Genomic DNA, 16,019 nt, shown 5'->3' with positions numbered 1-16,019 from the left:
CTTTCTTCTCTATCGCTGGCTTTGTTTGCCCACGTAGAAGTTTATACAGCAATAATTTCGTCCTGTCAGCATATAGTAATAGTTTGCCTTTTGAACTCAGGAAGTGATGAACCGCCCAAGACAAACTACAAGACATGTAGCACATTGGTACTCTTGTAAAAGGAGATTCCCGAACAAAATATTGGTGAATACTATGGAAAGAATTACCGTCACTGTGAGCGTGACTTGTTCAGTGTGCTCTTACTATTATAGCGTGAGACATTCGGCATGAGACATGCTGTAGTTTCCAAATTCATATTCTGCTGACGCAGGCCTTCCTTCGCTATTGGTTCTTTGAGGTGCTACATTTTATACGTGACATATTTTTCTATCGTCTAGTGGCTCCATCCCTGCTGATTACGAACGAGTTCGAGGATGAAATAAGGGCTACTCAGGCGCGTTAGGTAGAGTTTCAGAAACTCTTGATTCCTCTCTCTCCATAAAAAAAAAGAAAAAAGTCCCTGCTGGGAACAACTCTCCCTCTCTCTCTCTCTCTATGCCTATTCGCTTCAATTTGGCTGGGAAGTATCGAGAGCTCTGCCAACCGTCTCTTCTGAAGACTTGAGTAAGGAAAGACGTAAAAGTCAGTAGACAGTGTTGCTTCTAAAATTTTTGCTCCTGTTATACAGTATAGACAGTACGAAATGAATCTTCAGAACAGAGACTGCTTCGCCTTCGACGAATTACGAGTGAAATGTTGCCACAATCTATTTGTAGAACTAGGGGTTACGCCTAGATTAAGGTGAATAGCCGTGTTAGAGAAGAGACATGGAAACCCTCTCCAAAATGTTCCCAAATGGGGAGACTTTTGCTTTACTGTCTGCTCGCTTCATTTGCTTGTGAACTACTGAGAATACTGTCAGCGGGTTGCTCTGCGCATATGGTTAGGAGATAAAACGTAGGAATTAGGTGGTTACTTGTTCTATAGTATGGAGTTGCACATCAGTGCGAGGAACGGCTCGACTCTGGTGGATTACTATAGAGTTTTAGTAATTGGCGTGTAAAACAAAGAGTTCAGGCCCGAAATGAGGAGAACTAAGAGCGTTAGTGAAGGTCTGGAAACCATCTCCAAAACATTCCCAACTGGGAAATTCCTTGTCTCACTGTCTGCCCTTTTATACTTGGCTGTGAAGCTCCGAAAATATTGTTCTTCGTCTACACGGTGCGCTCGGATAGGTGAATATTTATTTCATAGACGATATGGAGTGTCGCATCACCATGATGAATAATTCGACTCTGGTAGATTACGAGAGAGGTTTCCAGAATGAGATTTTCACCCTGCAGCGGAGTGTGCGCTGATATGAAACTTCCTGGCAGATTAAAACTGTGTGCCGGACCGAGACTCGAGTAAGTGCTCTACCAACTTTTTTTCCCTACCTTTGCCTTTCGTGTGCAAGTGCTCTACCAACATTTTTTTGTTCAGTAAGAAAAAATGCGGAAACGTGATTTGAAGCTCAGACTGAGACTTCAATGATACTCGTTTTTATTTATTTTTATTTTTTTGCAGTGCCAGACTTACAACCTTTGCTGACTCACATTTTGTTGTACTACCGCATAAATAGTGTCTACAATGCCCAAATGTTGACAAATAGTGGCTAATTAAAAAGTTAAGTAACTAAGGAAATGAATAAAACTGAAAATGTCCAAATGAAAGACATGAAGACATTGCGTATAGTAGCAATACAAAAGAAACATGCTCCTGTAGCAATGAAATGAAATTCGTGTCGGGGGCGACACCTGCTCACGACCCGACGTTCGATAAAGCAAGAGAGGCATCTATCGACTCGTTCTCCAGACGTTGGTGTAAGACTGGGTCGTCTTCTCGAAATTAACTAAGGATCCGTAAGTGTGATCGATGTCTATCTTGGCTTCTTCGTCTATCTCATCTCTCACCCGTCACACCCCATCTGGCCGGCGGGTCGGTAAATGTAAACCAGCTCAGCTACCCAAGCACGACTCACGACAGGTCGTGCTTGGGTAGCTCAGTTCGTAGTGCACTTGCCCGCGAAAGGCAAAGGTCCCGAGTTCGAGTCTCGGTCCGGCACACACTTTCAATCTGCCAGGAAGTTTCATACGAGAGAGGTGTTGAATGTACTGGATTATAAAACCAAAAGTTCAAGCACGAAGTTGGGCGACCCAGACGCGTTACAGAAGAGATGGCGAGCCTGGGGTCACGTGAACACTTCGAAACGCAACTTTTGTCTAATAAATAATTGGACCGCTGGCCCTAATCAGCTATTCTAAGGCAATCCTAGGAGACGTCTTGTTAGTGGGGCTGGGGTGAGGAGGCCGTTAGTTCTGCGAGAAGGAGGCGCGTCCGCGTTGCCGACGCACGGCGCGCGCCCGCTGCCCCGTGTACGACAGTTCGTCGCCGTCGGCGTCCGCTCGCCTCTGTGCCTCGGCCGCTTCTTCGGCCTCCTGCTGCTCGTAATACTGCGAGCTCTGCTGGCGCAAGTGGCTGCCGCCTCTCCTCTGCTGCCTCTGGCGCTGCTGCTGTTGCTGCTCGTGCTGCTCCCGCAACTCGTCCGGCGTTAGCGACACCGAGGGCACGATCTGCACCGACGTCGACTCCGCGGCGGAGTCCCTGAACCGAAAGGCGCCGCGCGACGGCTTGTACGTGGTGGCGCGCAGCTGCTCCTGGTACAGCTGGGCGGAGCCAGCGGCCGAGGACGCGCCCTGCTCGCTGTCGTAATGGCGGGGGGCGGGGCCCGAGGGAACATGGTGCTGTTGTTGTTGGTTGTAGAAGGTGTTAGTCTGGTGGCCCTGGTCGAAACCGTGGGAGGCGCTACGGTCAACGACGCCGCTGAGCGTGTGGGGCGCAAGCTGTTGCTGATCGTACTGTTGAAGAATTTGGGATATTTCGGGAGATCTCGGTCTTTTCTGTAACAGACAGAAAAAGACAAAACAGATAAAGTAGGGTGCAGGTGTGTGTCCCTTTCGTTATTATACTAAAAGCTTTTCATAAAAACTGCAGAGAGAAACAGAGAGAGAATGGCAGAAATCATGCGAGTGGTTAGAAAATGAAGCAAGCGTAATAGGATGAAGCTGGGTCATGTTAGGAGGGGCATGCGTTGTTTTGTCAGCGAGCGTCGTCTGTGAGGCAACGCCTCAATGTTGCTGAATAGTAAATTGCAGTCGTGAGTCTGCTATGAAAGAAAGTATATACGTTTAGGTACAGTAGCGCCAAGCTAGGTAAACAGAGAGTACAATGCACTTGTTACGTGCGAAAATTTGGCTCGGAGAGAATTTTTGCGCTTGTCAGACAATATTGTTTTGGGATACCAGGGCCACCATTGATTTCTATTCGTTAAAGATTTGTAATTAGTTTAGTTAGATGGGAAATAGAAGTGACTTCCAATGTTTGGGTACCTCTTGATGATGAGTATTTCGTGAGATTGTGGTATTTAAGAGGAAGCCTATTGTTTCTTAACTGTCTGTAGTGCAGCAATCCTGAAGGGAGAAACTGTGTGTCTTGGGTGAAACGAGGTCACCACCATTCGGGTTAATATATGACGAACGACCTTTCGGATTTCTTATGACCTAGATGAATTGTACTTTCGTAGTCAGTAATTTCCAGAACGCTTTCTGACTACGATGGACATGTTCAGATGATTTCTGTTTTGGTGAGAGAAGCGTACGAATTTTAGTAAATTACATAGTTACGCATTGCAGTTTATTATTCAGGATGAAAACAACTGTAAATTTCACTGAAGTTCTGCCCTCCACTTTAGGTGGCAAAGAGACGATACTGGTTAAACATTATTTGTTCAATTGTTGATGGATGCCAGTCGAAACTATTAGGTGAAGATTTTGGAGTGTTACACATCAAACTTTAGTTGCCTACTTTAACATCCGTAGAATTATGTCGTTGTCATACAGGCAGAAGATTGCAACTGTACCACGTGAGAGTGTATGTTTCGACGGGAGGGGGCGTGCACATAATTACAACTGTATCACTTGCACGCGCGCGTGTGTGTGTGTGTGTGTGTGTGTGTGTGTGTGTGTGTGTGTGTGTGTGTGTGTTTGTGTGTGTGTGTGTGTGTGTGGAAAGTAACGTGGTACAGTGTACTGAACGAAGTAAAACGCACTACAGAAGGAGAAAACAAGAATGCTTATCTCCGAATATTGCTTCCACCTGTTCGCATGACGTAATGCGGTAAATCCAGTGACAAAGAGAACGTGCTAGTTGCTACGTTAATTTTCTGGGTAGTGCCCAGTGGGTGATGATGTACTTAACGGATTCATTGGCTGGGTAGCATACGACTGGGCCCGAAAGATAAATTTGTCAGTCAGTTATCGTTTCTTCGAGGATTGGTGCGCCTTCATGGTCCATAGGATAATGGAATGTGGGAGAGAACGCAAAGGTTAATTCCAAAAAATCTGCAAATCTAAATTACTGAGTGGAAGGACATAGAAATTCACAGCTCGCAAATAACAGTCGACCGCTTCTATAGACAAGGAGGCCAGAGTTTGTCATTTTTGTGTTAGTGGGCCTATGTTCACACCCTCAGCCATAAATTTCACACATAGAAGCCAGGACAGTGACGATTTTCCTCCTGGTGAAATTTGACGCTAGGTTGGCTATACTTCTCCCATATTCTGACACATGGATGTTGCTAAATAGTCTAGTCTGGAAAATTCACCACCCGTCTGTGTTTGAACGTCTGTCCCCAAGACGACAGCAAGTTATGGAACAGGGGGCTAGGCGAAGCAAGAAGCAACGCCAGTAAGGAAATCATTTTTTTTTTTTTGCTCTAGTGATTTTTACTTCTCGTGCTTATTCCTGTGGAAGCCAATACGACAAAGGGTGTGAATTTACAAATAGTGAAAACTAGCCGAATGTTAGGGAGTGCTTGGGAAAGGTAGACTATGTTTGGGATCCAAAGAGTAGTGAGGCCACAGTTAAACTTCCACAGGAAGAAAAAGAACTTTGAATAGTTTTTCAGCTCCGAAGTGTGATATTTGTTTCAGAGTTATCCTTTGCTGATCACCAGAACATAAAAGTTTCAACTACTGACAATTTGAGGGGAAGTGTAGATGATAAACGTGGGGAAAGGCTAGGCCTAGCAGGAAAGCACGCTACAGTTTCTGGAGCAAAATTGAAAGTCTAACTTTGCGGTAATTAAATTACTTGAAGTGAGGAAACTCTAACAACGTCTGTGTCTCAGTTGATTTATGTGTAATCTCCTTTCAGTGTCCTCTTTCTTCAACTTTCTACTTGGTTGTAAGAGCGTTCATAGACAGTAATAGTGTCCACAGCAGTGGTGAGAAACTTCCGATCCAAATTTAGGAATTTTCCGAACAGGACCTGAGCTGCTGGGGTATTTATACCTAACCTCGTGGAAAATAGCAAGGCCGGAGACAGTAATTAGCAACTTTGGGACCTGCGCCACAGTGTGCAATAAGAGGGCTAGCCATTACAGACTGAAGTTATAATATGGCCCGAGAGAAATGTCTAGGTACTATGTCCGCAGAGAACATCCAGGGAAGTCTGAAATCCGAGTTTGAGTCGCAACTCGGCACGCAGTTTTAATCCTTAGTAAAGTTTAATCGACTTTATTTTACTCAGTTTCCCACTCCAAAGCACTGATATTTGCCACTACGAATACACTGTCAGACAGAACACATAGCGTTATCTCAACGTTTTGGGAACCGTTCGTTCTGCAGCTTGTAGAAAAAAGGCGACGAAATTCTGTAATTTGGGATTTTTTAGTAGCTTTGTATACCGTATACTTTTTCTACCTTCTCCAGTGCGAAGGTGTCTCTGTGGTCTCTAGAAGCAAAGATACAGGTGAGGGCGGGTGAGTGGTTACTGTCTGGTCCATTTCATTCAGAGTAGCCCGTCTTTATGGACCACTCTAAACTGACATTTGGGAAGAATTAAATGGCGACTGAAACAAACATTCAAGAAAAACTGTACATCTGTTTTCTGCAATCTTTGGTTTGCTGCCTCGATGTTTCGGCTCATAGTCTTCTGGTGATCGTCAGGAGTATACTGGTGAAAATACACTGCACTCCTGGTGCATTTGCTATGTACTCTCAACTATTCCGAAAGCTGTATTTCCTACCATTCCTGTAAAATGTGTGTAAAGGGTGTTTATCGTTGCAATATGTTTACCTTTTGTGCAGTTTCATTCATCAATGAATCACTTGAAGAATGCCTGCTTGTGTGCCAGTGTATAAGCTATATGCAGTTCACGTGAAACTCCACTGTCCTTATAGAAACGTTATCTATAAAAGGCAGAGACATATGGAAAAAATTAAGTAAACTGTCCATTATTTCAAAAGAAATCACACTGTGAGACAAGACGGTCAGTGCGTTCATAGAAAACGGAACCATGATTTTACCCAGGCGTGCAGTTCTTCGTCCAAAGCAAATCGATGGCCACGAATGTTTTTCTGTAGGGCTCCAAAAATTTGGAAATTTCATGTGGAGACGGCGGAACTTCTGCGTAGTGGAAACAACCTTGGAAACATGTGGGCGGGCATTTTGTTGGAGTGCGATTTTCATATTTTTGGAGCTCCGAAGAAAGACATTCGTGTTCGTCGATTTCCTTCACTCGAAGTGGTGCACGCCTGTGCAGAATCATGGTCCCGTAGGCAATCGCAAACATTTGTGCATGAATCTTGTCTAACCGTCTTGTCTAACAGTGGAGTAAATGTATTAACAGTTGTGGCATTACTTCTGAAATAATAAGCAGCTCACTCACTTCTTTCCGTCTGTCTCACTTTCATTTGACTGCCCGTTACAGGAGGCTGAAGGGTATTCCTGGAAACCGGTTTTGGAAATTTCTAGCTAGATTGCATGATTTTTTCAGTTCCGATTTTTCATTTTTAATTTCTGTGACACCCTTCCATACTTGCATAACAAGTGTTTTTTATCTCTGTCATATGCTAACTGCAATCGTACAGAATCTTACCAATGAACCGAAACGTTGGTTGGTTGATTAATTTGGGACATGGGACCAAACAGCGAGATCATCGGTCCGAACGGATTAGGGAAGGGTGGGGAAGGGAATCGGCCCTGCCCTTTCAAAGGAACCATCCCGGCATTTGCCTGAAGCGATTTAAGGAGCCGGCCGCGGAGGCCGAGAGGTTCTAGGCGCTGAAGTCCGGAACCACGCGGCTGCTACGGTCGCAGGTCCGAATCCTGCCTCGGGCATGGATGTGTGTGATGTCCTTCGGTTCGTCAGGTTTGTGTAGTTCTATGTCTAGGGGACTGATGACCTCAGATGTTAAGTCCCACAGTGCTTAGAGCCATTTGATTCGATGTAAGGAAATCACGGGAAACTTAAATCAGGATGGCGGACGCGGGTTTGAGCCGTCGGCCTCCCGAATGCGAGTCCAGTGTACTAATCCCGAACCGAAGAGTGTGTCCTGACTGAGCAGATGTGGTCTTTCCCCTTCACATCCCGACGCGCCGATATTCACTTTCGGTACATGTTTATTTCAATTGTGACTCATGAATGGTGTAGTCGAAGGATACCTTTCCCGAAATGCACGTTTTTAACAATCGAGCTTCTCTGAAACGCAGGGTCTCCTAAAATCAGCCTAATTACACGATGTGTCCTACCGATATTTGAGCAAGACGCTCTCCACCCTGCAGTCAGACGTTGATCATGGATTTGCGGATCTGCGTTAAAGTGCAGGAAAATTAACAACATTTCAGAAGGCGACGAATGATGAATCTATATAAAAACTGTCAGTACAAGTTAAAGTAAAGCTTCATACCTCCAGATACTTAACGACGTAAGCTATATTACATTTGATCGTAATATAAAGCGTAGGATATCATGAACTGTAGCAGTATGTACATTCTAAATTACTGTGTGTGAAGAACAGCAGCCCCTCTCCCAACCACAGCCCAAGTTTTAATCACCAGAGTATTTGACTGGTAAGCAATGATGCCGTAAAGCTCCTGATTCACATAGCTTGAGCTAATGCCTTGACTTATTTCTCAAACCTCTCCAGAGGCTGTACTAGAATGAGCGCATATGGCACTTTTGACGGAGATCCACCAGTTGGATGGTTCCGTTACATATGCCTGGCCTGCTCCCGAGTTTTCGAGTGTAGTTGGTACGACACGGCACTGGGATTCAATCTCTTCTTTTTATGCCAGCAAAAACACAATTCAGGACTGTACAGGAATTCATCTGTTGACCATGTGATACAGATACACATTTGACATGTTAGAACAGATAGGATGAAGTCAACAGCAAACGTATTCAGTAGTATTGGATTCTCGAACTGTTCCCAGTAGCCATTTTCTGAATGCGATAAGGGCGTAATGCGGTAGTATGTAGAGCTGGCATATTAAATGCCATTCTTTTTCTTTATGGCAGTTCTTGTGCGAACTTTTTGATGTTTATTGTGTTGTGAAGGAGAAGTTCGAAGCTGAGAGTCTAGACTTTCAGAGATGCCAACTTTCGTAACCTAAACGGATGCACCAGTACGCACACAAATGCCTCTCAATGGAAATGTAGCATTATTGGAATCGTTTAGGTTGCTTTTTTAGCATCTTTAACGTTTATAAGATGACATTTTATTTCAGTGGCTTACTGTTTTCATCATATCCATTATAAGGGCGAGTTATTTGTAACAGCTTGCTACTCAACATCGGTTTTATTTAAAAAACGTATGTTTGTTCATATTATTTAATTTAAAAATGATTTGTATTTAGTACTCTTGGTCTCATTTACTTTTGTTCCACGTAGAGTTTTAGTGTACTGATTAAAATAGCTGTGGCGTCGCTCGTCCGTTTTTCAGCAGTATTCTGTGCCGCTAAGATCGGATCACATCGATAAAAACCTCAATGAAGAAAATATGGCTGAGTTGACACGTAAAGAAAAAAGTTGATCTGGAGAAAATCAGAAAGACATGGAAACGATATTTGCTACGCTGTAAAATTTCTAGTAGGTATATTTCTGATATTTGTCCTGGTGAAATTATTTCAGCGAGAAAAACAGCGCTGCCGTTTTACGAACTTGTGTCAATGTTTATTTAGGGTCATTTAGGATTATAAGCATGAGCACTTAACTCAGGAAAAAGACCGCTGATATCGAACTTCGTGTAAGATTTACGGAACTCACAATTTCTTTGTCTTACTTCACGCATTTAAACCAAGTTGTTGTTCTAAAAGGGACCAAGAAAATTCGGTTTATCTACATAAGCGCAGTAAAATTTGTTGCCAGTCGAGCACACGCAGATCCCGGTCTGTTATGCGGAGTGCATGCCACCTATAGGAACGGCACTGCAATAGTAATAGACGTTCGTCGCTAGTGACACTTCAGCCCATTTGGAGTGTGGGCAATAAGCACGTCTAAGAACATAGCTCGTAGCGCCTTACTAAATCAGTACTCTGTATTTTATGCAGAGAAATGGAGTTTTCAAACATGTTTGATATCTAGAAATATGAAATGAAAAAAAAACAAACAATGGTGTATATTGATAAAAACGTGGCAAAGATTATATAGGAAGTGAATGCCGTCAGAAAGTACTTCCTTCACGACGGACAGAAGGTCTGATGCCTCACGTATGTCAGCGTCCGTTGCAATGTGATGTATATCGCTTGTATTGTGATCCTGGTAGTTTTCATCTCTATTCCGTATGGAACAGATAGCACTAGGTATGATGATGATGATGATGGATCTGTCATACGTGTCAATGAAATTTCCAGTAACTGTGGTCTGTAGTGACTTCCGCTTGTGAGTCAATATTTTGCGATACAAAGTGAACAAATATTCCACTTACATAAAACTTTCTGAATGATGGCGTTAACACTGTTCTAGGTAATCTCTTTGTATCAAACTCACAATAACTGATTTTGTGGTAGCAAATATCGCACTTGGTGAATGTCGTTTGTAGTTCTGATTGTTGGCATTAGAGCAAAACCAATTATGATTTTAATTGTTCCATAAAGTTTCGAGACAACTGGAGAATGTCTACTGTAATTGAATAGTTGTGTTGTGTTAATTTTATTGTCTCTATGTAATAAAGAATGAAAACTTGTTTATGTTACGTTTTGCCCTCGCAGCACATGTCAGAAAAAGTGTTTTCATCGTCACGTGCAACCTCCCAGAGTTTATTAATTTAATTAATTTTCGTACAGAGAAAACTTGGTCTACCGGTTTAAAAATATCGTCACAAGAAAAATATTTGTTCCAGTGTCCCGTTCAAGCTCTCACAGCTGGTCGGTGTGAATAATTTTCATTTTTTATAAGTATATTAGAATTCAAGACCACTTGTTACAGTCAAGAACTTTACTCTTTTTGTATCTAACTCAGCACCACGGGAGAACCTACAGCATTCAGAGTTATGCATAACTCAAGTGTACATAGCATAAATAAACTTATACAACTTTGTAGATAACTGACTGTGTTTATTGGCCACCTCCATAAATGATTCAACAGATATCGGATATTTTATTAGTCCTCTGAGTTCACTTTGCAAACATGGAAGTAAAAGCAATAATTTTATCTTGAAACTCTGTCACTAGTCCGTGTTTGCAAACAAAAACAACGATTTGGGATTCTAGGACCACCTTGATGCAAAACACTTTTCTCATTTATTTCTTTAGTCTCAAACTAGTTTCAGCGACAAATATCGCCATCATCAGTGGTTTTTTTATTCTAAAATATGCAGAAAAACAAAACATTATAAAAAATTATTACACATGTATTGTTTGGTTCCAGATATTGTTTTCTGAGAATAATTTCATAACTTCTTATTTACTCAACGTCAGAGAATCACTTCACGATTGTTGCCGGCATATTATTTTGCGTTTTTTTGTTTACTAACAGCCACTCATATAGCTGCAGATGACGTGATGTATGCTGAGAAAGATGGCAACAAAAAAACACAGAAAATATGCCTGAAACAGCGGCAACAATCGTAAAACAATGCTGCGACGTATAGTGAATAAGGTATTGTGAAAGTATTCAAAGAAAACAATATATCTGGAACCAAGTAAAACACTTGTAATACTGTTTTACCATGTTTTATAAGTATGCTGTTTCTGCATGTTTTAGAATCAAGGAACCCACTGATGATGACGACATTTGTCGCTGAAACTAGTCTGAGAGTAAATAAATAAATTAAAAAATTGATTTGGATCAAGGCAGGCCCATTTATTTATTTATTCGTATGCCTCACATGCCATTTAAAACTGTAGGTGTATAACATTAGCAATACTATATATAACTAAATGTGAATATCTAGGTTCCTAATCCATATAAGGGCCGTGTCATCAGCTTTAATCAGGTCGTTCCTACTCCCCTGGTAGGAACGCAAGGGACGTTCATCTCTAATGTGTTTGATTGTCTGTTTCGGAGCCCCGCAGTCACAAACCGGAAACTCTGTAGCACCTAATTTGTAAAGTGAGTCCTCGCACCGTCCTTGCCCAGTGCGAGCTCTGTTGAATTTGCCCCACAGTTTCCTGTCGAGTTCTGTGCCGGCAGTATCACAGTTACACCAGAATCCTATATTGTCGATGAAAGTAAAAGGCCAAAAGCAACAAGAGGAAAAATAAAAGCGGAACAGTCTGAAAAAGTCGTCTTAATAGGGTTGGCGAGCAGAACGTCGCTTGCAGCCGCTGAGGACGGGCGGCCGAAACGGAATCCCACGCCCACAGTAGAGCAGAGCAGAGCAAGCAGCGAGAAGCGGGGCCGGTGCCTACCTGGGCGGAGACGCCGAGCATCTTGAGCGAGGGCGGCACGTTCATGTTGGCGGGCACACGCACGTGGCCGAAGTCGACGGCGAACGCCTCGCACCAGACGCCGAAGTGGCCGATCTCGTGCACGGTGAGGTCGCCGGGCAGCGTCAGCACCAGCGTCTTGCGGTCGTAGCGCCGCAGCGGCTCCTCGCGCCCGTTCTCGTCCGGCACGCGCGTCCCCTGCGAGCTGGGCTTGTTGCCGCGGCCCACCCAGAACTTGGCGTCTGGGAGAGAAGAGTACAAGGTCAACAAAATTCACTTTAAAGCACTGTTGGCGGGAAGACCCCGAAGGAAAGCTTCAGCCGCCTACTCGGAAGGTTCTCCTCTCTTTCGCATATCACGCCACGTTTCCTTCACGAAGTGTGAGTGTTGTGTGCTTAAATGTATCTGATAAGCGTGGGTGAGTGTACTGGGTGTGGTATCGCATTTTTTATTGGATGATGATGCGAGAAGAGGAGGTGAAAACTTGCGCCGTCGCATAGCCTACAGCTCTCGAATAATATCAAGGGGACCAGCAAAGTTAACACCTCCACCCGACGGATGGGTCTCCACCAACGTACCTGTGGTACCACCCTACCGGCGTATCACAGCTGGCAACTGAACTGCAATGTTCTGTTCAGCGACGAGAGCGGTCGTGAGGTATCTACCGAACCCAACTGACAAACAATTTATGTCGCCTCGAGCGACTCTGGACTACGAGCGCCGTCAGCCTCCACGATATACACTGAAGAGCCAAAGAAGCTGATACACATGCATAATATCGTGTAGGACCCGCCCCTCAAACACGCAGAGATGTCGCAAGACGACGTGGCATGGACTAGAATAATGTCTGAAGTAGTGCTGGAGGGAATTGACACCATTAATCCTGCAGGGCTGTCCATAAATCCGTAAGGTTATGAGGGAGTGTAGATCTCTTCCGAAAAGCACGTTGCGAGGCATCCCATATATGCTCAATAATGTTCATTTCTGGGGAGTTTGGTGGCCATTGGAAGTGTTTGAAGTCACAACAGTGTTCCTAAAGCCACTCTGTAGCAATTGTGGACGTGCGGGGTGTCACATTGTCCTGCTGGAATTGCCCAAGTCCGTCGGAATGCAAAATGGACATGAATGGATGCAGGTGATCAGATAGGATGCTTGCGCACCTTTCACTTGTCAGGGTCGAATCTAGACGTATCAGGGGTCTCTTATCATTCCAACTGCACACGCCCCACACCATCACAGAGCCTCCATCAGCTTGAACGGTCCCCTGATGTCATGCAGGGTCCATGGATTCATGAGGTTGTCTCCATACCCGTACACGTATATCCGCCATTCACGCTCGGAGCCACTTCGCTACGTCACCTTCGTTAGCGCATCATCCTTGCGGACATTGTGATAGCTGGAATCTCTTTCTTGCTCTAGTACTTGTAATGACTCTTTCTATATTTGGAGCAACACGAATTAAATGAATCTTCTGTTTCTTGTGTTAGCTTGTTCGCTAATCACTTCTGCTCCTGCCCAGCTTTCCTACGACGGCAGTTGCTGCACCGCTCTGTAGCCCACTTCTCCTTACCGTTGTGTCTGAAGTTGTACACAACAATATCCTCACTTCATGAGGGACTGCAGACGGTGTGAAGGTCCCCTTGTTTTTGGGCAGCATTTTATTTTCTGGGTCTCTGCAGCTAGCAGAGTAGTTCGGAGCCTTAATCAGGGCTGCAGAATACGGTAGGACCGAGTAAGAAGCTGGTTCTCATGTTGCCATTGATAGCGAATGGACCATGGGGTGTAGCAGTGAGCCATTGTACTGCGGAGCGGTGCACGAGCCGTGAGAAAAGATCTTTTTTGACAATCTATACGTATCACTGGCGCGATACTCATAATTTTATTTATTAAATATAATTTTGTTTATTAAATAAAAATGTCAAAGTCCACTTTTGGCATAGCAAATTAAAAGGAGTAGCCTACGAGTCATTAGAGCTTTAATACAAAAATAAGACTATGCAGTAAACCAGCAAAATCAGAAGACAAATGAATTTTATTAAAGTTTCGACGACGTGCGATTAACTACAAGGTATGCAAGAGATTTCAGCTTCGCGCCAATCTCGCCAGTCGGCGATAGGAGGTTCTCAGAGCTTCGCGATAATTCTCATTAATTGTCCCGTCTCGAGTGATCACATGTTTCGATTACCCTGAATCCTCTTCTGATCTAAGTAGTTGCATCAGAACCACATATCAGAGGATAGGTCTGCACATACGGTACTTTTTGCTGATTGTAAGGAAGAGTTAAAAGGCCACAGGCCACCTGCGGACACCAAAAGTATTCCGAAGAAGATTCCAGCAGTGCGTACGAAATATCAGGTTTATAGAAAAGGTGGAAAGGACTGTCTGCTGACAACTTGCATTATTCTTTCATTAACGATGGCCACAGAAGCCTGCCTATTTATACAAACAATACTTCAAATAGAAACATATTAGGTGTGAAATGTTAGCTTTTTTTACCGAGAACTGCAATAGTACAACGTGTATTAACCATTGTAAGCTCATGGGATCTCATCACATTGCCATCACCTGATAGGACACATTCAAAATGTTCTTTCGTTGGATCGTGAATTATGGTATGTACAGGGTGCAAATCATAACGATTTACAGCATACCACAATGGTGTAAGGGAAGTTGTGACAAGCAATTTGATAGGACGCTTGCGGTCTATCAAGCGGGAAAACAGCCTCAGATCGACCTACAAAAGCCACGTAGGCGCCGCGTGACGTTTTCAATATCCTCTCGCCTACTTTCGATGCCGGCTTAGACGACAGTTCCGTTAACATTATTAATTTAAACTTTCCCGTGAGGATGATGAAATAAAAAAAAAAGCTTTTGTAATCGTTTTGTGAAAACTAATTTTGTTTAAATTTCATCTAAGCATAATCCTTACAAGCACAATAGTTTCATAATAAGGTCAGACGAACAACACAATTTACTTCTCAATTTTATGCTGTCAAAATTCACAATAATTGGAGTTTTACACAAACCTCAGTTTATATTCTGTAAATGCAAGAACAGGAGATTTTTAATATTCAAGGTGATTTTAGACAGAATCTCACGGAGCGCGCATGCGCTTTAGTTTACGCGGCTTTTGTAGGCCCGTTCCCCCAAGTGTGCTGAATTAATGTATTTGTCTCAACTTCACTTACACGAATGGGGTTCTCCGTAAACAGTTATCATTTACTCCCAGTATATGTGCAACAGATGTTCAACGTTAAAGACGGGTTAACCACAAATTTTCCCACGCGATCAATGTAGGCACATCTGAATGTAATCAAATCGACACAAATTATATGATGAGTTCAGGAGCCGTTTGAGTCGTATCGCTGATTTCAGTGAAATGATACGGTAACCAGAACAGAAATCTTGTTATAAGGTTATCGGTTCAAAAATGGTTCAAATGGCTCTGAGCACTATGGGACTCAACTGCTGTGGTCATTAGTCCCCTAGAACTTAGAACTACTTAAACCTAACTAACCTAAGGACATCACACACATCCATGCCCGAGGCAGGATTCGAACCTGCGACCGTATCAGTCGCACGGTTCCGGACTGCGCGCCTAGAACCGCGAGACCACCGCGGCCGGCAAGGTTATCGGTAATGATTTCCTATTTGACAGAGCAGAGCAATATTTTGGTTTATTTTTTACGAATGGAGATGTTGTATTTGCACAATAGATTCATTCTAGATGATTTTAAGTAGATGAGATTGAACCCTATCAGTAAACCGGGATTGCTGTACAGCAGGACGTCTAGTGCTACACAGCAAATCAGAAGAGAACATTCACATGTATAAGCGTGTAAAGATGCAGTTACAACCCTGTTTTACAATGTGAAAATTAAAAAAAAGTATTCAGCCAAATTAAAGCGGTCATTACTAACCTGGAGCTTCACCATCGTATGAGAAGTGGGGCACGAGCAGTGTCTGGGCGTCGACGATGACGATGTTGTCCGATGACACGGCGTGCACGCCGTCCAGCGGATCGATCTTCTGGGGTTTCGGATAGTCGAAGTTCTTGGGGATTTTCACGTCGCCGAAGTTCACCTGCAACAGCACAGCCACCGTAGCATGAGAAATTTCCTGTTTACTTAGCAGCAGACTTAGAGAAGGCTTTTGACAATGTTGACTGGAATACTCTCTTTCAAATTCTGAAGGTGGCAGGGGTAAAATACAAGGAGCGAAAAGCTATTTACAATTTGTACAGAAACCAGATGGCAGTTATAAGAGTCGAGGGACATCAAAGGGAAGC

General features: G+C 43.5%; 1 protein-coding gene across 1 annotated transcript in view; it reads right to left on the bottom strand.

Moving 5' to 3' along the window:
* The window catches only part of LOC126354108 (protein Skeletor, isoforms D/E-like), a 291,002-nt gene that overhangs the window by 167,731 nt on the left and 107,252 nt on the right, over positions 1–16,019 (bottom strand). The window contains exons 5-6 of the mRNA XM_050003501.1: positions 15,652–15,814; positions 11,714–11,973 (exon numbers count right to left, since the gene is read on the bottom strand). Coding sequence (XP_049859458.1) covers positions 11,714–11,973; positions 15,652–15,814 — 423 coding nt within the window. The remainder of the gene's footprint in view (positions 1–11,713; positions 11,974–15,651; positions 15,815–16,019) is intronic.

The sequence above is a fragment of the Schistocerca gregaria genome, chromosome 3 (genome assembly GCF_023897955.1).
Source record: "Schistocerca gregaria isolate iqSchGreg1 chromosome 3, iqSchGreg1.2, whole genome shotgun sequence".
Taxonomy (NCBI): Eukaryota; Metazoa; Arthropoda; class Insecta; order Orthoptera; family Acrididae; genus Schistocerca; species Schistocerca gregaria.
This window is presented reverse-complemented; position numbering and strand designations above follow the sequence as displayed.